General features: G+C 43.1%; 1 protein-coding gene across 2 annotated transcripts in view; it reads left to right on the forward strand.

Moving 5' to 3' along the window:
• The window catches only part of GFRA1 (GDNF family receptor alpha 1), a 229,018-nt gene that overhangs the window by 184,048 nt on the left and 18,591 nt on the right, over positions 1-26,379 (forward strand). For both annotated transcript variants that reach the window (XM_007173146.2, XM_007173147.2), the window contains one exon: positions 3,358-3,539. In XM_007173146.2, the coding sequence (XP_007173208.2) occupies positions 3,358-3,539 (182 nt within the window). The remainder of the gene's footprint in view (positions 1-3,357; positions 3,540-26,379) is intronic.

The following is a 26,379-nucleotide window of genomic DNA, read 5'->3' on the forward strand; positions in this document are numbered from 1 at the left end:
CACAGCCATTTAAAAAAAAAAAAAGACAAAAGAAAAAGAGGGAGAGGACTCAAATCAGTAAAATTAGAAATGAAAAAGAAGTTACAACAGACACCGCAGAAATGCAAAGCATTCTAAGAGACTACTACAAGCAACTCTATGCCAATAAAATGGACAACCTGGAAAAAATGGACAAATTCTTAGAAAGGTATAACCTTCCAAGACTGAACCAGGAAGAAATAGAAAATATGAACAGACCAATCACAAGTAATGAAATTGAAACTGTGATTAAAAAGTTTCCAACAAACAAAAGTCCAGGACCAGATGGCTTCACAGGTGAATTCTATCAAGCATTCAGAGAAGAGCTAACACCCATCCTTCTCAAAATCTTCCCAAAACTTGCAGAGGAAGGAACACTCCCAAACTCATTCTATGAGGCCACCATCACCCTGATACCAAAACCAGACAAAGATACTACAAAAAAAGAAAATTATAGACCAATATCACTGATGAATATAGAGGCAAAAATCCTCAACAAAATACTAGCAAACAGAATCCAACAACACATTAAAAGGATCATACACCATGATCAAGATCAAGTGGGATTTATCCCAGGGATGCAAGGATTCTTCAATATATGGAAAACAATCAATGTGATACACAATATTAAGAAATTGAAGAATAAAAACCATATGATCATCTCAATAGATGCAGAAAAAGCTTTTGACAAAATTCATCACCCATTTATGATAAAAACTCTTCAGAAAGTGGGCATAGAGGGAACCTACCTCAACATAATAAAGGCCATATATGACAAACCCACAGCCAACATCATTCTCAATGGGGAAAAACTGAAAGCATTTCCTCGAAGATCAGGAACAAGACAAGGATGTCCACTCTCGCCACTGTTATTCAACATAGTTTTGGAAGTCCTAGCCACGGCAATCAGAGGAAAAAAAGAAATAAAAGGAATACAGATTGGAAAAGAAGTAAAACTGTCACTGTTTGCAGATGACATGATGCTATACATAGAGAATCCTAAAGATGCCACCAGAAAAGTGCTAGAGCTAATCAATGAATTTGGTAAAGTTGCAGGATACAAAATTAATGCACAGAAATCTCTTGCATTCCTATACACTAATGATGAAAAATCTGAAAGAGAAATTAAGGAAACACTCCCATTTACCATTGCAACAAAAAGAAGAAAATACCTAGGAATAAACCTACCTAGGGAGATAAAAGACCTGTTTGCAGAAAACTATAAGACACTGACGAAAGAAATTAAAGATTATACCAACAGAGAGAGATATATCATGTTCTTGGATTGGAAGAGTCAATATTGTGAAAATGACTATACTACCCAAAGCAATCTACAGATTCAATGCAATCCCTATCAAATTACCAATGGCATTTTTTACAGAACTAGAACAAAAAATCTTAAAATTTGTATGGAAACACAAAAGACCCCGAATAGCCAAAGCAGTCTTGAGGGAAAAAAACGGAGGTGGAAGAATCAGACTACCTGACTTCAGACTATACTACAAATCTACAGTAATCAAGACAATATGATACTGGCACAAAAACAGAAATATAGATCAATGCAACAGGATAGAAAGCCCAGAGATAAACCCGTGCACCTATGGTCAACTAATCTATGACAAAGGAGGCAAGGATATACAATGGAGAGAAGACAGTCTCTTCAATAAGTGGTGCTGGGAAAACTGGACAGCTCCATGGAAAAGAATGAAATTAGAACACTCCCTAACACCATACAGAAAAATAAACTCAAAATGGATTAGAGACTTAAATATAAGACCAGGCACTATAAAACTCTTAGAGGAAAACATAGGAAGAACACTCTTTGTCATAAATCACAGCAAGGTCTTTTTTGATCCACCTCCTAGAGTAATGGAAATAAAAACAAAAATAAACAAATGGGACCTATTGAAATTTAAAAGCTTTTGCACAGCAAAGGAAACCGTAAACAAGACTAAAGGACAACCCTCAGAATGGGAGAAAATATTTGCAAAGGAATCAACAGGCAAAGGATTAATCTCCAAAATACATAAACAGCCCATGCAGCTCAATATTAAAAAAACAAACAACCCAATCCAAAAATGAGCAGAAGTCCTAAATAGACATTTGTCCAAAGAAGACATACAGATGGCCAAGAGGCACATGAAAAGCTGCTCAACATCACTAATTGTTAGAGAAATGCAAATCAAAACTACAATGAGGTATCACCTCACACAAGTTAGAATGGGTATCATCAGAAAATCTACAAACAACAAGTGCTGGAGAGGGTGTGGAGAAAAGGGAACCCTTTTGCACTGTTGGTAGGAATGTAAATTGAAATAGCCTCTATGGAGAATAGTATGGAGGTTCCTTAAAAAACTAAAAATAGAATTACCATATGACCCAGCAATCCCACTACTGGGCATATACCCAGAGAAAACCATAATTCAAAATACACATGCACCCCAATGTTCACTGCAGCACTATTTACAATAGCCAGGTCATGGAAGCAACCTAAATGCTCGTCGACAGACAAATGGATAAAGAAGAAGTGGTACATATATACAATGAAATATTACTCAGCCATAAAAAGGAACGAAATTGGGTCATTTGTAGAGACGTGGATGCATATAGAGACTGTCATGCAGAGTGAAGTAAGTCAGAAAGAGGAAAACAAATATCGTATATTAACGCATATATGTGGAACCTAGAAAATGGTACAGATGAACCGGTTTGCAGAGCAGAAATTGAGACACAGAAGTAGAGAAAAAACGTATGGACACCAAGGGTGGAAAGCAGCGGGGATGGGGTGGTGGTGGACTGAATTGGGAGATTGGGATTGACATGTATACACTGATGTGTATAAAATGGATGAGTAATAACCTGCTGTATAAAAAAATAAATTAAATTAAAAAAAGAAAAAAACAAAAAACAAACAAAAAAACACTAAATGGTTTGCTTTTAGTATAGAATTTTGACACAAGCATTTTCTTGGAAGATGGACCAGTGACTGTGATCCCAAATAACAGGTCTGAGGCTGGCTTTTAAAAGGCTCGACTGATGGGTGTTTCAGGGCAAGGATCTTGCTCCACACCTGGTACGTGAATAGGGACACAATACATATTTGTTGTACTTAGAGCAGAGCTAAGTGTCCAGCTCAGGGTTTAATGAATGAATTAATTTTTGAGCACCTGACCCATGGCTGGCTTTCAGCGTGTGGAGAGTGGATGGATGGATGGGTTTTGTTCAGAGAAGTCCAGTGCTCTCATCAGAATTTCTAGTGTGCCTCTATGGCTTCATGTATCCTGTCTGTTACATTTGCTGCTTGACTTTGAAATTGGATTTCCTCCTGTTTTACTGCAGAAAATGCAATTCAAGCCTTTGGCAATGGCTCAGATGTGACCGTGTGGCAGCCAGCCCTCCCAGTTCAGACCACCACTGCCACCACCACCACAGCCTTCCGGGTCAAGAACAAGCCCCTGGGGCCAGCAGGCTCTGAGAATGAAATCCCCACTCATGTTTTACCACCTTGTGCAAATTTACAGGTAAGAGCAGGGGCCTGAACTCCCTGTCGGTGCTTACTTCTGAGGGGAACACAGATTCATTTTCTGAAATGCATTTAGAGATGGAGGGAGAATCTTGGAATGCTGCTCAGGTTTGAGTCTCAAAAGTGCATTTTAACCATGAGAGATGGAGACCGTGATGTTTTCTAGAGTGGAGAGAAGGATGGGCTCTGGAACTGACTCTGCCACTGACGAGGGCTGTGGCTTTGGTCAAGGTACTTGTATTGGCCTTGGTGTCTTCACCTATAAAATGAGGGGTCTGGGCAGATGAATCCTTAAGCTTTCTGTTTGCAGGGTGGTGGAGTTGAGTTAGCTATTTATTTATTTATTATGCTTTTTCAGTGTTCTGTACAAAGCAGCAACGTACAGAAAAGGAAGGAGCTCTTGGATTTTTGTTTTTAATTTTTAAATTAAAAAAAGATTTGCATACAATTTGTAAAGGTTACTTTCCATTTACAGTTATTACAAAATATTGACTATATTCTCTGTGTTGTACAATACATCCTTGAGACCATCTTACACCCAATAGTTTGCACCTGCTGCTCCGCCATCCCTGTATTGCTCCTCCCCGCTTCCTTCTCCCCACTGGTAACCACTAGCTTGTTCTCCATATCTGTGAGTCTGCTTCTTTTTTGTTACGTTCACTAGTTTGCTGTACTTCTTAGATTACACATATAAGTGATATCATACAGTATTTTTCTTTCTCTGTCTGACTTATTTCACTTAGCATAATACCCTCCAAGACCATCCATGTTGCTGCAAATGGCAAAATTTCATTCTATTTTATGGCTGAGTAGTATTCCATTGTACATGTATATACATCTTCTTTATCCATTCATCTGTTGATGGACACTTAGGTTATTTCCACATCTTGGCAATTGTAAATAATGCTGCTATAAACATTGGGGTGCATGTATCTTTTCAAATTAGTGTCTTTGTTTTTCTCATATATATACCCAGGAGTGGAATTGCAGAGTCATGTGTAGTTCTATTTTTCGTTTTTTTGAGAAACCTCCATAATGTTTTCCACAGTGGCTGCACCAATTTACATTCCCACCAACAGTGTATAAGAATTCCCTTTTCTCCACATCCTCAAAAACATTTGTTATCTGTGTTCTTGTTGACGATAGACATTCTGACAGGTGTGAGGTGATATCTCATTGTGGGTTTGATTTGCATTTCCTTGATGATTAGTGATGTTGAGCATCTTTTCATGTGCCTGTTGGCCATATGCATTTCTTGTTTGGAAAAATGTGTATTCAGTTCTTCTGCCCATTTTTTTTTTAATTTTTGAATTTTATTTTATTTTTTTATGCAGCAGTATCTTATTAGTCATCCACTTTATACACAGCAGTGGATACATGTCAATCCCAATTTCCCAGTTCATCACACCACCACCCCTGCCCACTGCTGCTTTCCCCCCTTGGTGTCCATACTTTGTTCTCTACATCTGGGTATCAATTTCTGCCCTACAAACCGGTTCATCTGTACCATATTTCTAGATTCCAAATATATGCGTTAATATGTGATATTTGTTTTTCTCTTTCTGACTTACTTCACTCTGTGTGACAGTCTCTAGATTCATCCACGTATCAACAAATGACCCAATTTTGCTCCTTTTATGGCTGAGTAATATTCCATTGTATGTATATACCACATCTTCTTTATCCATTCATCTCTCGATGAGCATTTAGGTTGCTTCCATGACCTGACTATTGTAAATAGTGCTGCAGTGAACATTGGGGTGCATGTGTCTTTTTGAGTTACGGTTTTCTCTGGGTATATGCCCAGTAGTGGGATTGCTGGGTCACATGGTAATTCTATTTTTAGTTTTTTAAGGAACCTCCATACTGTTCTCCATAGTGGCTGTATCAATTTACATTCCTACCAACAGTGCAAGGGGGTTCCCTTTTCTCCACACCCTCTCCAGCATTTGTTGTTTGTAGATTTTCTGATGATGCCCATTCCAACTGGTGTGAGGTGATACCTCATTGTAGTTTTGATTTGCATTTCTCTAATAATTAGTGATGTTGAGCAGCTTTTCATGTGCTTCTTGGCCATGTGTATGTCTTCTTTGGAGAAATGTCTATTTAGGTCTTCTGCCCATTTTTGATTGGGTTATTTTTTTTTTTTAATATTGAGCTGCATGAGCTGTTTATATATTTTGGAGATTAATCCTTTGCCCATTGATTCATTTGCAAGTATTTTCTCCCATTCTGAGGATTGTCCTTTCATCTTGTTTATGGTTTCCTTTGCTTTGCAAAAGCTTTTAAGTTTCATTAGGTCCCATTTGTTTATTTTTGTTTTTATTTCCATTACTCTAGGCGGTGGATCAAAGAAGATCTTGCTGTGAGTTATGTCAAAGAGTGTTCTTCCTATGTTTTGCTCTAAGAGTTTTATAGTGTCCAGTCTTACATTTAGGTCTCTAATCCATTTTGAGTTTATTTTTCTGTATAGTGATAGGGAGTGTTCTAATTTCATTCTTTTCCATGGAGCTGTCCAGTTTTCCCAGCACCACTTATTGAAGAGACTGTCTTTTCTCCATTGTATATCCTTGCCTCCTTTGTCATAGATTAGTTGACTATATATGTGTGGGTTTATCTCTGGGCTTTCTATCCTGTTGCATTGATCTGTATTTCTGTTTCTGTGCCAGTACCATATTGTCTTGCTTACTGTAACTTTGTAGTATTGTCTGAAGTCAGGGAGTCTGATTCTTCCACCTCCATTTTTTTCCCTCAAGACTGCTTTGGCTATTCGGGGTCTTTTGTGTCTCCATACAAATTTTAAGATTTTTTTGTTCTAGTTCTGTAAAAAAATGCCATTGGTAATTTGATAGGGATTGCATTGAATCTGTAGATTGCTTTGGGTAGTATAGTCATTTTCACAATATTGATTCTTCCAATCCAAGAACATGATATATCTCTCCATCTGTTTGTGTCATCTTTGATTTCTTTCATCAGTGTCTTATAGTTTTCTGAGTACAGGTCTTTTGTCTCCCTAGGTAGGTTTATTCCTAGGTGTTTTCTTCTTTTTGTTGCAATGGTAAATGGGAGTGTTTCCTTAATTTCTCTTTCAGATTTTTCATCATTAGTGTATAGGAATGCAAGAGATTTCTGTGCATTAATTTTGTATCCTGCAACTTTACCAAATTCATTGATTAGCTCTAGCACTTTTCTGGTGGCATCTTTAGGATTCTCTGTGTATAGTATCATGTCATCTGCAAACAGTGACAGTTTTACTTCTTCTTTTCCAATCTGTATTCCTTTTATTTCTTTTTCTTCTCTGATTGCCGTGGCTAGGGCTTCCAAAACTATGTTGAATAACAGTGGCAAGAGTGGACATCCTTGTCTTGTTCCTGATCTTCGAGGAAATGCTTTCAGTTTTTCACCATTGAGAATGATGTTGGCTGTGGGTTTGTCATATATGGCCTTTATTATGTTGAGGTAGGTTCCCTCTATGCCCACTTTCTGGAGAGTTTTTATCATAAATGGGTGTTGAATTTTGTCAAAAGCTTTTTCTGCATCTATTGAGATGATCATATGGTTTTTATTTTTCAATTTCTTAATATGGTGTATCACATTGATTGTTTTGCATATATTGAAGAATACTTGCATCCCTGGGATAAATCCCATTTGATCATTGTGTGGTCCTTTTAATGTGTTGTTGGATTCTGTTTGCTAGTAGTTTGTTGAGGATTTTTGCATCTATATTCATCAGTGATATTGGTCTGTAATTTTCTTTTTTTGTAGTATCTTTGTCTGGTTTTGGTATCAGGGTGATGGTGGCCTCATAGAATGAGTTTGGGAGTGTTCCTTCCTCTGCAATTTTTGGGAAGAGTCTGAGAAGGATGGGTGTTAGCTCTTCTCTGAATGTTTGATAGAATTCACCTGTGAAGCCATCTGGTCCTGGACTTTTGTTTGTTGGAAACTTTTTAATCACAGTTTCAATTTCATTACTTGTGATTGGTCTGTTCATATTTTCTATTTCTTCCTGGTTCAGTCTTGGAAGGTTATACCTTTCTAAGAATTTGTCCATTTCTTCCAGGTTGTCCATTTTATTGGCATAGAGTTGCTTGTAGTAGTCTCTTAGAATGCTTTGCATTTCTGCGGTGTCTGTTGTAACTTCTCCTTTTTCATTTCTAATTTTATTGATTTGAGTCCTCTCCCTCTTTTTCTTGATGAGTTTGGCTAATGGTTTATCAATTTTGTTTATCTTCTCAAAGAAGCAGGTTTTAGTTTTATTGATCTTTGCTATTGTTTTCTTTGATTCTGTTTCATTTATTTCTGCTCTGATCTTGATGATTTCTTTCCTTCTGCTAACTTTGGGTTTTGTTTGTTCGTCTTTCTCTAGTTCCTTTAGGTGTAAACGTTAGATTGTTTATTTGAGGTTTTTCTTGTTTCTTGAGGTAGGCTTGAATATCTATAAACTTCCCTCTTAGAACTGCTTTTGCTGCATCCCATAGGTTTTGGATCGTCGTGTTTTCATTATCATTAGTCTCTAGGTATTTTTTGATTTCCTCTTTGATTTCTTCAGTGATCTCTTGGTTATTTAGTAACGTATTGTTTAGCCTCCATTTGTTTGTGTTTGTTACATTTTTTTCCCCAGTTATTGATTTCTACTCTCATAGCATTGTGGTCAGAAAAGATGCTTGATATGATTTCAATTTTCTTAAATTTACTGAGGCTTGATTTATGACCCAGGATGTGATCTGTCCTGGAGAATGTGCCGTGAGCTCTTGAGAAGAAAGTGTAATCTGTTGTTTTTGGATGGAATGTCCTATAAATATCAATTAAATCTATCTGGTCTATTGTATCATTTAAAGCTTGTGTTTCCTTATTACTTTGCTGTTTGGATGATTTGTCCATTGGTGAAAGTGAGGTGTTAAAGTCCCCCACTATTATTGTGTTACTGTCGATTTCCTCTTTTAGAGCTGTTAGCAGTTGCCTTATGTATTGAGGTGCTCCTATGTTGGGTGCATATGTATTTATAATTGTTATATCTTCTTCTTGGATTGATCCCTTGATCGTTATATAGTGTCCTTCCTTGTCTCTTGTAACATTCTTTATTTTAAAGTCTATTTTATCTGATATGAGTATTGCTACTCCAGCTTTCTTTTGATTTCCATTTGCATGGAATATCTTTTTCCATCCCCTCACTTTCAGTCTGTATGTGTCCCTAGGTCTGAGGTGGGTCTCATGTAGACAGCATATATGTGGGTCTTGTTTTTGTATCCATTCAGCAAACCTGTGTCTTGTGGTTGGAGCATTTAATCCATTCACGTTTAAGGTAATTATCTATATGTATGTTCCTATTACCATTTTCTTAATTGTTTTGGGTTTGTTTCTGTAGGTCCTTTTCTTCTCTTGTGTTTCCCACTTAGAGAAGTTCCTTTAGCATTTGTTGTAGAGCTGGTTTCGTGGTGCTGAATTCTTTTAGCTTTTGCTTATCTGTAAAGCTTTTGATTTCTCCATCGAATCTGAATGAGATCCTTGTTGGGTAGAGTAGTTTGGTTGTAGGTTCTTCCCTTTCATCACTTTAAGTATATCATGCCACTCCCTTCTGGCTTGTAGAGTTTCTGCTGAGAAATCAGCCGTTACCCTTATGGGAGTTCCCTTGTATGTTATTTGTCGTTTTTCCCTTGCTGCTTTCAATAATTTTTCTTTGTCTTTAATTTTTGCCAATTTGATTACTATGTGTCTCGGCGTGTTTCTCCTTGGGTTTATCCTGTATGGGACTCTCTGCACTTCCTGGACTTGGGTGGCTATTTCCTTTTCCATATTAGGGAAGTTTTCGACTACAATCTCTTCAAATATTTTCTCGGGTCCTTTCTCTCTCTCTTCTCCTTCTGGGACCCTTATCATGCGAATGTTATTGTGTTTAATATTATCCCAGAGGTCTCTTAGGCTGTCTTCATTTCTTTTCATTCTTTTTTCTTTATTCTGTTCGGCGGCAGTGAATTCCACCATTCTGTCTTCCAGGTCACTTATCCGTTCTTCTTCCTTAGTTATTCTGCTATTGATTCCTTGTAGTGCATTTTTCATTTCAGTTATTGTGTTGTTCATCGGTGTTTGTTCTTTAATTCTTCTAGATCTTTTTGTTAAACATTTCTTGCATCTTCTTGATCTTTGCTTCCATTATTTTTCCGGGGTCCTGGATCATCTTTACTATCATTATTCTGAACTCTTTTTCTGGAAGGTTGCCTATCTCCACTTCATTTAGTTGTTTTTCTGGGGTTTTATCTTGTTCCTTCATCTGGTACATAGCCCTCTGCCTTTTCATCTTGTCTATCTATCTGTGAATGTGGTTTTTGTTCCACAGGCTGCAGGATTGTAGTTCTTGCTTCTGCTTTTTGCCCTCTGGTGGATGAGTCTATCTAAGAGGCTTGTAGAAGTTTCCTGATGGGAGAGACTAGACTGGTGGTGGGTAGAGCTGGCTGTTGCTTTGGTGGGCAGAGCTCAGTAAAACTTTAATCTGCTTGTCTGCTGATGGGTGGCGCTGGTTTCCCTCCCTGTTGGTTGTATGGCCTGAGGCAACCCAACACTGGAGCCTACCCGGGCTCTTTGGTGGGGCTAATGGTGGACTCTCGGCGGTGTCACACCAAGGAGTACTTCCCAGAACTTCTGCTGCCAGTGTCCTTGTCCTCACAGTGAGGCACAGCCACCCCCCGCCTCTGCAGGAGACCCTCCAACACTAACAGGTAGGTCTGCTTCAGTCTCCTATGGGGTCACTGCTCCTTCCCCTGGGTCCCAGTGCACACACTACTTTGTGTGTGCCCTCCAAGAATGGAGTCTCTGTTTCCCCCAGTCCTGTCAAAGTCCTGCAATCAAATCCCGCCAGCCTTCAAGGTCTGATTCTCTAGGAATTCCTCCTCCTGTTGCTGGACCCCCAGATTGGGAAGCCTGACGTGGGGCTGAGAACCTTCACTCCAGTGGGTGGACTTCTGTGTTATAAGTGTTCTCCAGTTTGTGAGTCACCCACCCAGCAGTTACGGGATTGATTTTATTGTGATTGCACCCCCTCCTACCGTCTCATTGCGGCTTCTCCTTTGTCTTTGGATGTGGGGTATCTTTTTTGGTGAATTCCAGTGTCTTCCTGTCGATGATTGTTCAGCAGTTAGTTGTGATTCTGGTGTTCTTTCAAGAGGGAGTGAGAGCACGTCCTTCTACTCCGCCATCTCGAACCAATCTCCCTGTTCTGCCCATTTTTTAATCGGTTGTTGGCTTCTTTGATGTTGAGTTGTATGAGCTGTTTATATATGTTGGATATTACTCTCTATCGGTCATATCATTTGCAAACATTTTCTCCCATTCCGTGGGTTTTCTTGGGGGCTCTTGGCTTTGTCAACATCATTGCCATTTAGGCTCAACGTGGAATATTTAACTCTGTCTAAAGATAAGCCAGAGACAGTGTTACTATCCAAGTGTTAAGGCAAATGTAGAGTCCTACTCGGGTTCATTCTTCAGGAAGCAGAAGGAGATACTCTTTTGTGGTTTGAGGAGCTGTAAGGCACTGCACTGAAAACCCCTCGTGTGAACAGAGTCCAGTGAGAACGGCCCAAAGACTTCTTTGGAGTTGATTCAGATCTCCAAGGGAAAGAAGCACAATGACATACAAACAGTCGTTTCCTAACTTTAGTCAAAGCAGAGTGTTGATTCTGCCTTTTTGTTGATTTTTTTCATCATAATGAGTATTCAGCTATTTTGGAACATCTTCATATACTCACCAAGTATTTTCACACACTTCACCTCTTTGGATGTTACCCTCCTGACAGCTGCTGGAGAGATGCTATGATTGTGTTGTTACTGCAGCCTTGGAGGACATGGGGCTCAGCGAGGGGACACTTTGGCTTGAGTCTGCAGAACTAGCAAGTCACAGAACCAGCCCTGGAATCTAGAGGCTTGTGTTCTTTCCACGGTTCTTCCTGGATTTGAGAGGCAGCAGTGACCACATGGTGACTTCTGCCTCCTGCCATGCCAGGGGAGGGGACATGTGCCAGGCACCGTGCTGTCACTTCACACTTGTCATTGGAATCCATCCTCCCATCTCCCTACCACCCCCAGCCCAGGCCCCTCCGAGGATCAGCGTCACCAGAACACTCACCAGAAACTTCTCTGCCAAATACCTTCTTGACTCACAACCCAGTCTGTGTCCTAGAAAGTATTGGGGCAGTTTTTCCACTTGTGATTTGCTTGGTATCTTCTCACCCCCAACACTCCCCTCTTTTTCTTAGATATCCTACCTGCCATTCAGCTGAGCTTTAGTCTCTGTCTTCGTCCTCCTGGGTCCCCACCAACACACACCATCATATACACCCACACACAAGCCTGAGGAGAAGGCGGGTAGGGAAGACACAAGCTAAGGTCAACCAGATGTTCTTCATACTTCTAAAGTGTTTCCTGAGCCCTTCTCATGTCCAGTGCACTGTGCAGGAAATGCCAGAACTAGGAGGAGGCTTGGGGAATATTATGGCATGTAACTGCCCCATCCTGCAGTACAGCCCTGCGGTTCAGGGAGGGGAAGTGACTTGTACTAAGTCCCCCAGCTGGTTAGAGGTGGGTCTAGAGGCAGACATAGCACCACAGAGCACAGTTTCTTTTTTATCTTTGGCCAGGCCTCAGCATCCTGCTTCCTCTTAGGTCAGCGTTCTGTTCTTGTCGGGTCTGCTCAGCTTCCAGCAACTGTAAAGACAGGTGGCCAGATGAGGGTAGGGCCCTGTTAGGATGAGGTGATGACAGTGGCCAGAGGTGGTTCCTGACCACAAGAAGAGGCAAGCTTTGGCTGCAGCAAAACCGGTTTCTTCTCTGCTCGTGTCTAAGTGCACAGAGCATGACGGCAGAGGCAGTGTTCACCCGGTTTATTAAGCTCCTTTTGTGTTCTGGAAACTTCATGGAGATGGGCATTCAAAAAAAATTCTGTCCTCAGTGAGCGTACAAATAGTGGGCAAGACGCAGCTTGTCAGCATTTTTGGAAGGTCAGACTAAGTTAATAGACGGCATCTCAGAAGAATACTCATCACTGGAAACTCCCTGAAATTAGTTTCCCCCATGAGAGAGGAGTGTAACAGCCATGAAGAGGTGTTCTCCCCATCTCCCTGCCCCCCGGCCCACCAGATCACCTGGCTTCTGCTTCTCAGGGTACAGTGCTTGGCTTGGCCACATGGTATTTAACTCCAACAAGATCTGCCCAACCACCCCTCCCTGTCAGGGGGACTCTGTGGCACTGCAGGGTCACCCTGGCAACGTCAGGGGAGACATGAGCTCTTTTCCCAAGAAACAGCCTTTCCTTCCCCTGTATTAGTGATAGGAACTCTGCCTCATAAACAGAGGGGCAAAGTAAAATTAAAGCATGATGTTTCTCTCAGGGCTGTCATTTAACTTCTCAGCAGAAGGGGAAATGGAGACGTGGGAACACCAAGGAAGGAGGGGGCGGCCACACCTCTCTCCCCGATGACACACACACAATCCACACATCTTGGAGCTAAACAGCATTTTACTTCTAGGGAGCTCTTAAGGGTTCCACAAAACCTCACCTTACCTCCTAAGACGACTGCCTGTCTGAGCCCATTTTTTGCACACATGAGGCAGGGGGTGAGGGCTTGGGTTTTGCAGCCAAGCCTGTGTGCAGACCCAGGCTCTCGTCCTTACCAGTATCATGACCTCTCCAAGCCTCCGCTTCATCATCTACAAAATGTTACGACTGCCTAGCTGCTAGATTAAGAGGATTAAATGGGGGTAATGTTTCAGTGCTTGGGGCAGAGTGAATGCTCCAGAATGTCACATGCGATGCTTAATCTCAAGTCAGTTGGCCATTTGGCCCTTTGCAAGAGATGGATGGTGGCGTTGTGCCTTGCTTGGGGTGTTACACTAGGGAACATTGGTGTGAGCTGCACTAACAGGTATATAGTGTGTTTCATTTTGCAAAACATTTCACATGCATTGTGCCCTTTAGTCCTCACAGCAGCCCATGAGTCACGTATGATAAACATCCTTCTGTTTTACAGATGAGGCAAGTGAGGCAGGGACAGGCTAGGAACATAACTGAGATCACACAGTAATTCTGTAGTGGGGCTAGGATTTCTTCTTTTTTTTTTTAAATTTTATTTATTTATTTATTTTTGGCTGTGTTGGGTCTTCGTTTCTGTGCGAGGGCTTTCTCTAGTTGCGGCAAGCAGGGGCCACTCTTCATCGCAGTGCGCGGGCCTCTCACTGTCGCGGCCTCTCCTGTTGCGGAGCACAAGCTCCAGACGCGCAGGCTCAGTAGTTGTGGCTCACGGGCCTAGTTGCTCTGCGGCATGTGGGATCTTCCCAGAGCAGGGCTCAAACCCGTGTCCCCTGCATTGGCAGGCAGATTCTCAACCACTGCGCCACCAGGGAAGCCTGGGGCTAGGATTTTTGACTCTGAGGCCAGTGTACTTTTGCCTTGTTCCATGACCTTGGACAACCTGGGCTCTTTCTTTCTTTCTTTCTTTCTTATTTATTTATTTATTTATTTATTTATTTATTTATTTATGGCTGTGTTGGGTCTTCGTTTCTGTGCAAGGGCTTTCTCCAGTTGCGGCGAGCGGGGGTCACTCTTCATCGCGGTGCACGGGCTTCTCTTGTTGCGGAGCACAGGCTCCAGATGCGCAGGCTCAGTAGTTGTGGCTCACGGGCCTAGTTGCTCCGTGGCATGTGGGATCTTCCCGGACCAGGGCTCGAACCCTTGTCCCCTGCATTGGCAGGCAGATTCTCAACCACTGCACCACCAGGGAAGCCCTGGGCTCTTTCTTTGAAGTAGGAATGGACAGAGTAAGAAGTAAAAAAATAGTAAAGGAGGTCATGCAGTATTTGTCTTTCTGTGTCTGGCTTATTTCACTTTGTATAATGTCCTCCAGGTTCGTGATCTTATTTATATGTGGATTCTAAAAAAGTTGAACTTTTTAAAGCAGAGACTAGAATGGTGGTTACCAGGGGCTGGGGGTGGAGAAATGGGGAGATGTTGGTTATAGGGTACAAACTTTCAGACATGCAAGTTGAACAAGATCTGGATACATATAGCACGGTGACTGTAGTTAGCAGTACCATATTATATACTTGAAATTTGCCAAGAGAGTACATCTTAGTTGTTCTTACCCCACCCCCCAAAATGGTAACTATGTGAGGTGATGAATATGTTAATTAGCTTGATTGCGGTAAACCTTTCACAATGTATACATATATCAAAACATCAAGTTGTATGCCTTAAGTAAGTACAACTTTTATTTGTCAATTATACCTCAGTAAATCTGGGGGCGAGGAAGAATAGTAAAAGAGGAAGGGAGAAGCTGGATTTGAGAGACCCATATGTCCCAGTGCTTCCTGAAGGCGGTGCTTAGAATGATGGGAAAAACAGAAAGCTTGTAGGCTGGGATGCTTCATGCTGAAATCCCAGCAGACAGGGTATAGGGGAAAGACTGAAAGTTTGCCACTAAAACTTTTTGCAACTTGATTATCTCTTTAGAACGACCTATATTAAGAATGGTTGAAAGAATCATTGGAAGCCAGAGGATTGGGGGTGAGTGGGTGAGTGATGAGAGGGGACTTAGCCTATGAGAACGTGGTCCCTGGCGTTGATTTAGGACTCTTGCTTCAACGTAGGGCTCCCAGGAGACTTATTCTTCCCATCTGTCCTTCCTTCGCCTGCCTGGCTATCTTCAGATAAATTACCATTTGCCAGGGGGTCCTAGAAATATCTTAGAGTGGCGTTTGTCCCAGCCGTATGTGTCATTACTCAGAATAGAACTGACTTAAACCAGCTTGGGATTCATTGGTAACAGATTTGGAGCAAGTCAACTATCTTTGGCAGCTCTAAAGTTCACTACCCTCGAGAAGCACCCTCTTGTAATATTTTTAAATATACAATAATATGAGAAAACTCTGAGGGACTTGGGTTTCTGTCTTAACATTTGAGATAGATTTCCCCTTGGAAGGGAAGAAATAAGAATAAACATTTTCAAAAATCGACTTCAGAGTGTAATTATCAACAAACCAAACACAATTCTGTTTGGGGAAAATGAGTGGCCTTGCGTGTGGTGTATATAGGACTCATCTGCAGTTCCTATGAAAGGCTCAGCTTTAAAAAAAGGAAAGTTGGTTGATTAGTATAAAATGTCATAGAAAAGTCCAAGAGCTAACCCCCTGAGATGATAAAATACCAGGTTTTGGGTAACCAGCCAAGCTCCCATGTCAGGATTAATTGGCAGGCATATTAGTAACAAGCATGACACAGGCTGTGCTATTGCTGGCATATCCCTTTGACTTGCACAAAGTGGTCACATGACAAAGAAACATTAAAAATCCTACCAATTATTTCATCTTCTGTGCACTTGAGTGGTCTGGTAGCTGGAAAAAGCTCAGAATATTTAAATCAAATGGACTGTACTTGTCACTTATTTAAAGTAAATTTGGGAAGTGTAGGTGTTGGAAAAATCTCTATTTTGCATTATTATACATCACTTAACTCTGGTGGCTTAAAGTGAAGACCTCTTAAAGTGGACTTTATAGGCCCTTGATTACCATGGTCAAATAAGGTTGTAGAAACTTGGGGAATACAGCCTTGGGACTCAGGCTGAGGACCCCTGAGAAATTTTCACTGTCTCTGTCCTTTTCCCCAGGAAGAGATGCGACGTGTGACTGAGAGGAGGAAGTCTGCTGGATGGGGGCGCACACTCAGAGCAGGGCTGGCAGAAGGGTGTAGGTAGCTGTGAGCGCTTACTGGGGGCTCCAGGGAACAGGGCTAGCCACATCCAAAGTCAGTTTTTTTGTGAACCAAATAAAACAGATCTATGAGTGAGACATGGAGGTACAGCAATCATGGATCTCAAGTTTAAGTCTCCCCCCCCCCCATCTTAATGGGACTTTTCAGCAGCGTTCTATATAAAAAGGAATTCGCAAAGCAGCTTTCTCAGTCATAAAAGAGATGTGAGCAGGGTCCAAATGAATAGCTTTTGCAAGAATGCTTACTGCTAAAGTCAGCAATGCAAAGGCTCCTTGTCCCTTTACCCCCCTTAACAATCATGTCATCTACTTTGGCAGTCAGACTATGCTAACCCTAAGAGGAACGGTGCTGGCCATCAGTGGGCCATGGGGGCAAAGGCCTTGAGGTGGGCATCTTTCCTGGAGCAGAGAACCTGGGTTCAGTGGATTTCAGTCTAGGTCTGCACCTCCCTGGCCTCCCAGGAAAGCCTCAGTACAATCCCTCTCTTGGCCAAGCACAGTCTGAAGCTTGTAGAAATGCACTGGGCACTTGTATGTTGTAGCACAACGTTTACAGATTGGTAGTAGGGGCAGGGGGCAGATGCACTTTGGCGCTTTAACACCTGCTTATAACCTGTTTAACTCCTACATATGAAGAATATTTGAATATTGGATTAGAACACTGAATATTAGAATACTGCAAAAATCTCTATCTGAAACAAGACCTTCTTCCATCCTGGAGGAACAGCATGTGTTACCCCCTCCCTGCCCCGGTACCTCATCAGACCTAAACAGAGTCTATCTGTACTGGATAGGGCCAGACCAGACTGGAAATGATTTTGAAGCTCTTCCCAGGGCCAAACCCCACAAGTCTCAATGTGGCAAGAAGGTGATTATCCAAACCTGCTCAATACCCAGGACTCCACTGGCTGTGACCAAGTGAAAATTTTAAGTGTTGAGTTTTAAAAGGAAAGCTGCCAATGGGTATTCTGTAAATCATTTGTGCCAGCAGGCTGACCCCATTTGTCAGCTAATCCTGGAAATACAGGAGGTAAATTTAAATCTTCTAGCATGAAGCACTTAATCAATATTCTAAATGTTTTTCTTGCAATTTATGCTAGCAGAGCAATGGGGAGCTTTGGCGTCCTGTTAATCTTCTGGAGAAGAGTACTTGAGAGCAAGGCCAGGGTGGTGGGATTTTGCACAGGCTGACTGGTGGGAAGGTGGGAAGGTGGGAAGCTGGAAGGAGATGGGGAGAGGCGCTTATTTCCACACCAGGCCCCTAGTGCGGGGATACTCATCCCCTGTACTCACGCCACCCTTGCCAGTGGTTAAAGCCACCCTCCAGTACCTCCATTTCACCCTGTGGCTGACAGCCTAGGAGTTGGCTTTGCTGGGGTCGGAGCATGAACTTTGGAGTTGGTTGAACTTGAGTGAGGTTCCCAGCTCACTTCCTATTGCTCTGTGACCTGGGTCATGTTTCTTACCGTCTCTGAATGTCTCCTTTAAGCTATCACCCACCTCTGGGGTTTGTTGTGAGGATTAAAGAACTAGTGCCAGTATGCAGAGGGCCTAGCACGACAGGCCAACCCTCTGCACTTGGAAGTGGACACCACTGTTATCGTGGTTGGTGACACATGTTAGAGCTTTAACTGTGGACCCTGGGGCCGTATAGGAAGGTTGTTCCCAGGGATTGGGGTGGGGGTAGGGGCACATGGATGGAAAAAGATGGAGCTCTTTAGGTTTTGCTTCCTTAATTTGTAAGAAGGCTTTGAACCGAGTGATATCCTGCTGGTTCTATGATGCGGTCATTGTAGAAAGTCCCAAGGAAGGAGGGGAAGGGGTGGGATATTCTATGGACACCAGGCCAAGAAGAAAAGGAAACCACAAGACAATAAAGAAAGGATCAGGTCTTGAACTGGGCTTAGAACTGTTTCAGATTCCATCTCTCCATGCCCAGGAGTCTCTCAAGAGATCCTCTTAACAATCAGATTCTTGGTGCTGTGAACTTGGAGCTGTGATAGTAGTCAGGTCTTGGTCCAGCCTGGGTGTCAGAGTATGACCACCTGCCAGAGACCATTGCCATATCTCTTTAACTAGTGCTGACAGTGGGAAGAGGTGACACAATTGTAAACAGGAAACACTGTTATTTGCAGAAAAGATGGTATTTGAGAGCTAGCCCTGCCTCTTAGCCTCAAAGACCAGGAATTTGCAGGCTTTCCCATATTGCATTCCACCAGTGCTATTTTTTGCTTAATATTCATCTTTAAACTCAGTATCGAAATATACTGTTAATAACATTTGTGAAACGTGAATCAATGCAATAGCTCTCTCTATTTAAAAAAGTCATTATATAAATATTAAAATGAAAGCAATAAAAATGTTTTTTTTTAATTATATGATTATTATTATTGATCTTAAGGATTGCTTTTTTTTTTTTAAACTGAATTGCAGAGCATGAATTCGATTGTTTTATAGTTACTTTATTTATTTATTTTTGGCTGTGTTGGGTCTTCGGTTCGTGCGAGGGCTTTCTCTAGTTGCGGCAAGCGGGGGCCACTCTTCACCGCGGTGCGGAGACCGCTCTTCATCGCGGTGCGCGTGCCTTTCACTATCGCGGCCCCTCCCGTTGCGGGGCACAGGCTCCAGACGCGCAGGCTCAGCAGTTGTGGCTCACGGGCCCAACTGCTCCGTGGCATGTGGGATCTTCCCAGACCAGGGCTCGAACTCGTGTCCCCTGCATTAGCAGGCAGATTCTCAACCACTGCGCCACCAGGGAAGCCCCAATAAAAATGTTTTTATGCCACCTAAATAAAGTCATATACACCACTGGTTCCCAAACCCCACTTTGGGAAACATTACAAACGATCTAATCGTATGACAGATCCTAGAGCTATTTTCTTCGGTAACTTGCATCACCTCTGCTTTTTGTGGTTTTGTATTAATAAAGCAAATATGCAAATAGTACTTTCCATGGGTCAAGTACTATTCTAAGCACATTATATAAATACATATATATATATATGTATGTGTGCATATATATGTATATATATAAACTAATTTTGACAGTAACTTCATGAGGTCAGTACTATTATTATTCCCATTTCTCCGACAATAGACCTGAGACACAGAGAGGCTTGATCAGAAGAGAAATAGAACAGCAGCATGTTTCTCCTCTATGCATTTTAACTGGCTACCCTGTAATACCTAAATCCGAGCATTTTACCTTTTTGTTTCTGGATAACATTATTCATTCAATAGAGATTAAATCAGTCCCTAAATTCTTGTCGAACATCTGGCAGATTGAGGTGCCAGACCGGTTCATAAATGAGCATAAAGGAAGCTAACGATGCCTGTTCTAACACCAACTGGTATCCTGCAGTACAACTCACTCCTGAGCTAGCACAGATACCGCAGGTTAAGGGCACGGTCCCCAACAAGACTGCCCACTTCAGATGCCAGCCATACTTCCGGAGTCCCCAGGCTCTTCTGACGAACTGGCTACAAATTTAGGTGTTCCCATGATGCCCTCGGGTTCAATTCACTAGAATGACTCAGAACTCAGGAAAGCACTATACTTACAAGTACAGTTTTATTTTAAAGGATACAAATCAGGATAAGCCAAATGAAGAGACACTTAAGCTGAAGCCTGGGAGGAGAGCTTCCGTGCCCTCTGCCTGTGAAATTCCTGTGGCGTTCAGGCATGCCACCCTCCCAGCACATCAGTGTGTTCATCAACCAGGATGCTCCACTGGGCCTCAGTGACCAGTTTTTATTGGGGTTCATCATATAGGCAGGGTTGATTGATCCATTGGGCATGTGATTGAACACAATATTTGATTCCTCTTTGCTCCCTGGAGGTCAGGAGATCAGGCTGACCTCATGTGGCTCAAAGCCCCAACCCCTTGACCCACGGTTGGTCTAAACAGAACCATAACCATAATCAAAATACTCCTATCCTTCATGAACTTCCAAGGATTTAGAACTTATCTCCTAGGAACCGGGAATAAAAGTTAGCGGAATTTTAATTTTAATTCTAAGGACACACTGTGAAACTTCTCACAAGGAAGCTGGAGTTGAAAGTTTGAGCATGGGCTCACTTCACCACTTACCAGCCACGAAACCTCGGGCAAATTACTTACCCTCGGGTGTTATGAGGATTAAATGTGATCCTACTTGTCATGGGTTCTCAGGGCAGTGCTCCGCCCTAAGGAAGTTTTTATTAGCTGTAAGCTTCAAAGGGCTTTTAGCACTTGGTTATCACTGGCCCCCTTTGTCCCCCCTTTAGTAACAGAGAAGTGCTCCAAGGGGCCAGGCTATAAACTATGCATTGCTTGTGGGTCCTGTTTTCCAATGGCTTTTTTTGATATTGGTGGCCTACGGGGCTTTGCACCTGTAGAGTAAATGAGAACATGTGAGGCCTTGTCACAGTGACGGTTTTGAAATATAGTTTAGTGTCAGATGCCTCTCCAGGGGAAGTCACCTGCTTCCCTCGCATCTTTGCTGAAGATGGGCTACACACCTCACTACCAATCGTGGAAACTTCAATAAAGGTTGTTTAGTGACTTCTTGGCTATGAACTGAACGGTTCTCCAGGTCAGGCTTACTCAATCTCAGCCCCATTGACCTTTGGCCTGGTAATTCTTTGTTGTGGGGCTGCCCTGTGCCTTGTAGGATGTTGAGCAGCACCCCGGCCTCTGCCCTCTAGATGCCAGGAGCCCCTTTCCCCGATTGTGATAACCAAAAATGTCCCGCCACACAGCAAACGTCCCCTGCAGGACAAAATCGCCCCTGGTTGAGGACCACTGCCTGGGAAATGAGGGCTGCCTCAAAAACCCCCTTTTCTTTCTGCTGACATGGAAAATGGAGGCATGTAAGAGTCTTTTCAGGTTTCCTTCTCCTTGTGTGGTGAGGAGCTTCAGGATATTGAAGAGCAGACGGGTGCATTGGACCAGATCTTTCCTAATTCGTGCCGGCAAGAACAATGAAGCGGGGCTCTGGTGACCACGAGATGCCCAATTTGGGACACTTAAATTAATGTCCCTGAGGCAACACTCCCCTCAGAGTGACACCCGGGGTAGACTCATACGTGGTGTTAACCGAGACTCTTGACCTGGTTCTCGTCATCCAGGGGCCCGCAGGAGTCCACGGCCTTCGGGACCTCCCACCCTCACCCTATCTGAGTGATGTTTTCCCCCATCCAGCATCCCAGATGAGTACCCTGCAGGTGACATGTCAAAGGAGACTTTTGCTGGACGACCACAGTAGATGGAAGTGCTTATACCAAACCACAGCTGGGTTTCTCATGCATGGACTTTGAGGATGGGGGAGTTTTAGGAGGGGCTGAGATTGACTGCTGACCAGACAGGTCACTGTCTGGATCTAAATGATTGTGCCTTCTAGATGCCATTTCCTGGGCCTTTTGTTTAAGAAAACGGTCTTGGTGCAGCATGTTTTTTATGGCATTTGGTTTATGGTTTTTGTGAGGTTGCCATCATTTCTGTGTAATACACAGTGTTTTCTAGCACCCACTGTTGTTTTCGTTTCATAAAAATAATTCCAAATCTTGGCTATACCTAGCATTTCCTTCGCATAATGCTCTCCTGCTTAGAGCGAGTTTAAGTCCTAGGAGAAATGAGCTGTGGGAGGGTCTTACCTTAGCAGAAGTGCGAAGCCACAGGGCACACCACCCAGGCTGCTTCTGGGCTCCCCTGGCAGCCTCCTGACGGAGCTCAGGACCAGACTGCCAGGTGGCCCTGGGGCACTGTGTGATGGGCCCGGCTACTCACAGCATGGAGAGACTGACAGTGGCCTCCTGGGATTTAATCTTCCTGGCTTTAGGTGCCAACAGATGAGCTCAGAGGGAAGCTACATCCCAGAATCCACCCATGTTAGCGCTGGGAGGAAATAGGCTGTTGTAAAAACACTTTTTTGAAATAACTGCTTATAGAGCGTTTTCAAAGCCCTTCATCCAGGAGAGTGCTTGAATTCAGAGCTCAGAATTGCATATTACTCTGTTAAGGCTGCCATACAATCCAGGATGCCAAAAGGCATTTTCAGCTGTGTATTCAAACCCTATTGGAAACGGAAACTTGCAGGGTATAACTGGTACCAAAAAACAGGAATTTCATCTCGGAGGCCAGGCTTCCTAGTAGGTACATATACATATCACCCTATATCACAGAGTGCAGTGTCATACATTGTATTCGTTTGCTGGGGCTGCCATAACAAAGTACCGTAGACTGGGTGGCTAAAACAACAGAAATGTATTTCTCACAGTTTTGGAGGCTGGAAGTCCAAGGTCAAGGTGTCAACAGGTTTGGTTTCTCCGGAGGCCTCTCTCCTTGGCTTGCAGACGGCTGCCTTCTTGCTGTGTCCTCACATGGCCTTTCTTCTGTGTGTGTGCACCCTGGTGTCTGTGTGTCCACATTTCCTCTCTGTATAAGGATACCAGTCAGATTGGCTGAGGGCCCGCCCTAATGACCTCATTATAACTTAATCACCTCTTTAAAGACCCTGTCTCCATCCATAGTCAGTCACATCCTGAGGTACTAAAGGTTAGGACTTCAACATATGAATTTTTGAGGGACACCATACAGCCCGTAACATACATGTAAGTGGCAGGTACTCAGCAACTAAACATCTGACATTTAAAAAATCTCACCTATGGGGTGACTTTAAGGGGAGAAGATTACTATTACCACAAGCATTTCCTCAATCCCCACGGCCCTGCTAAGTGTCACCTGTACAGCCTTTGATTATGAGAGGCTCTGACTATTGGCTGGTTCTGTGGTCGAAGGAATGTGGGGAAAGGCACCTCCCTCAGGGGACCAGCTATCTCACCCAGCCTGCAAATATCAGGTGTTGTCTGCCTTGCTGAATCAGATGCTATCAGATTTCGGGCTTCTGCAAACTTAATTCAAGTAACGGTTTCTTTGTGAGTGGCATATTTGCATTGTAGCAAACTTTGGTTCAACGTATTGTTAGAATACACAATACTGTAATTTAAGATATTTTATCAGCAGCAAAGGGTTTTATAATTCATTTAAAAAGTTGTAATGGGTTTGAGCATCTTCATTATAGTTTAATAATATAGCATTTTATACCTGGCTGTAAAATTTTAGATTACGGTTTTATCAATTGTACAATTCTATTTTATAGTTTAATAATTGTTCAAATGAAGGAGAGTGTAAGGTTCCTAAAAACCAATTTAATGACTTAGAAAAATAGCCTTTATGAAAATCTATTGTATACCTTTAATGAACCCAAATGTCACCTTTTCAACAAAGGCAGATCGCGGCATCTATTTTTCTCAACCACAAAGCCCTGCAAATTAAGCACGTAGAGTGCAGTATCTCTGAGTTATAACTTTTCTTTTTCCCTCTTTTATCCCTCATCTCCTAGAGCTGGAATAAGCCTATTGCCCCCACCGGGCGAACTGCAGCCAGACCAGAAGAGCTTCAGTAGGAACAGGGAGTGAATTGGTTTTCTCTTAAGAAGGTTCTTTATTTTACAAATGGCCCCTTGATCTCACCACTTCAACCCCGACTCTTAACTCTAATCAGGTCTCTTATCTATGCCTCCAAATAACCCCTACTTCACCATTCTGTGAAGTAAGTGGCAAAATGGGGAGGCCTACATTATCATATAATTGTACACTATCATTACGCTTAATAAAAGTGTTGGCATATAGCATCAGGGAGAAGGCACCGTGTCATATTGTCGCTGGAATTGTAATTCACGTTATTATATTTCTGGGATTTTCTGGGGTGTATTTTCAGACCACTGAAGTCAATAAATAGGAGGCCCTGAGCCAGGTACACAAACACGGTAACCATGGAACATATGGGGCATACCTTGGGGATGCGGTCCCAGGATCCTTGGGTGCAGTGAGATTCTTGAGCCGACCAGCTCTGGCTCAGAGCCCTGTTTCTGTTACAGAGAAATGGCAACAGTCAGAGGAAGTCCCACGTGGCTGGGCTCCTTCCTCTTTAAGGTGCAGTCCAGGGACTTGGGGCCCACAGTCCGTTTCTACTTTGTGTTCTGTGCAGCTGTGTCTGTGATGTGGATGGCGGGGAGGCTGGCTCTGAGCTGCCCACCTGAGAAGAAAGCATGGGAGAGGTCACCGGCAGTGGCTGCAACCCCTCTCCTGCATCACCCCGAAATGACACGAGCTTCCCTCCTTTTCTGTCTCCCACTCAGTGTTCTAGTTGCCTCACCCTTCTTAGTCAGCTCCAGAGAATTTCTAGTTGAAGTTTGGTGTTGCTTGAGAACAACATAAGGCTGTCCATCCCAACAGCATTTGGGTATCTTTTGCCAGGTCACGGTCGTCTCAGCAATGAGGCCATAGCTGGAGGGTATTCTTGCTGCCCAGGGACAGGCATTTGCTCCAGGCATCAGCTGTTGTCTGCACCTATTCCCGGCCCCAGCACACAGCACCCCCTGCGTTATATCAGGGTGAGGGTAGCACTTAGTGATTCCGAGTTCCTTTGGAGAGTCAAGGCACCGCCATCATTTGTTTTACTCCAAAACCAAGCTCACTTCCAGGTAATATAACTCAAGCCTTGCTGTTCCGATGCTTGACAAGGGATCATGCAGACAGTAGGCAAACAGCGGCATGGTTATTTCTCAAAGTTGCTTTTTTAAGAAAAAGGCTGTTGTGCTTAAGAGTAGAAAATACTGAAGGACCAGACTTCTCGCTACAATAAAATCAAGCCTTCCTGTGGACTACAGTGGAGAGTAGTTTCATCTCCTTAATCCTTGGGTTTGTTGTCTGTAATGTGGGACTAATGGGCACAACCACCTGGGAGGGTTGTGATAATTAAACAAATTAAAATTCTTTAGCATGGGAACTGAGCCTCCAGCATAGTAACTTTTTATCATTATTTTATCCTCCTGGTTCGTCTCTGCTGACCATGAGACAGAAGGAGCCTGAGTACTGAGGGACAATTTGGTGACTTTTATCCCAAAATTCATCTGGAAAGTGAACTTGGGCGTTGTATAGGGTGTGGACCCTGTGGTTGAAACAATTTTTATGATCACCCTTTTATGATGTCTTCTCCTAAAATTTTTTTTTTTTTTCTGCTACTTTTCTCAGAAAGTGAGAATAACCACTTAAGGATGGGGACGGGAAGACTAGGCCCCCTCAGTGCATTTCGGGAAAAGCCATTAGGCCACCCGCCCCTGTGGTCCAGAGGGTAGTGAGGCTGGCCCATCAGAGGGATAGTAATTCAGCAGTTGGACAATTGCTTAACCCAATTGCTGCATAATAAACATGCTTAATAAAAAGGAATAGGACGTCTGTACCATCTTGGCTATAAGTATGCTCTCTAGTTCTGGGCAACCTACGAGAATACCTCTGAGCGCACTTAGATCACATACTATAAATAAATCCAATTTCTTGTATCCCCTACTGACCTTTTATCCTTAGGACTTCTAACCAACTGTGCTTCCCTGAATAATAGACTCTGCCTTGCACTTGAGCCATGCAGCACACTTGTGGGAGGAAAATGGCTCTGGTTCTCTTGGGGGTGAGGTTCAATGCAGGGCTCCCCTCCCCCGTGCTCCTCAGATTTGAGGCCCAAGAGGAGTCACATCATGGACAAGGCTAGAGAGGAAGCATAGGATGGTGGGCACTGAGAAGACATTGCGGGAGTTTTCCCCAGGGTGGCTGTCCCCTGCCACCCTGAGGGCTGCAGGGACCTCAGATATGACATGCGGGGTGCTCATCTGTGGAGGCTCTCGGGGGAGTGAAAATCACCAGCCCTGGCTTGACCTCTGACTCCTTGGGTTGATTCTAGGTTGCCTCGGCTGGCTCTGTCCATGCTGGCTGTGTGACCCCAGACTTATTACCCTTATTATTCTAAGGGTTGATCTAAGGATTATGAGAGATAATGGTACCGTATCTGGCAGAGTCAGTATGCGTGGGCTTTAGAGTCGAAGAGACTGAAGTCAAAGAGATTCAAATCTCAGTGTAGCCACTCTGGGCTGTGGAAACTTGGGCAGGTCCCGACCTCTCTGAAACCCCTGCTTCCTGATCTGTACAAAAGGGGAGTACCCCCCTCAGAAAGTCATGTGAGTCCTTGGGGAGTATTCAGTAAAATGCAGAT

The sequence above is a fragment of the Balaenoptera acutorostrata genome, chromosome 16 (genome assembly GCF_949987535.1).
Source record: "Balaenoptera acutorostrata chromosome 16, mBalAcu1.1, whole genome shotgun sequence".
NCBI classification, from domain to species: domain Eukaryota; kingdom Metazoa; phylum Chordata; class Mammalia; order Artiodactyla; family Balaenopteridae; genus Balaenoptera; species Balaenoptera acutorostrata.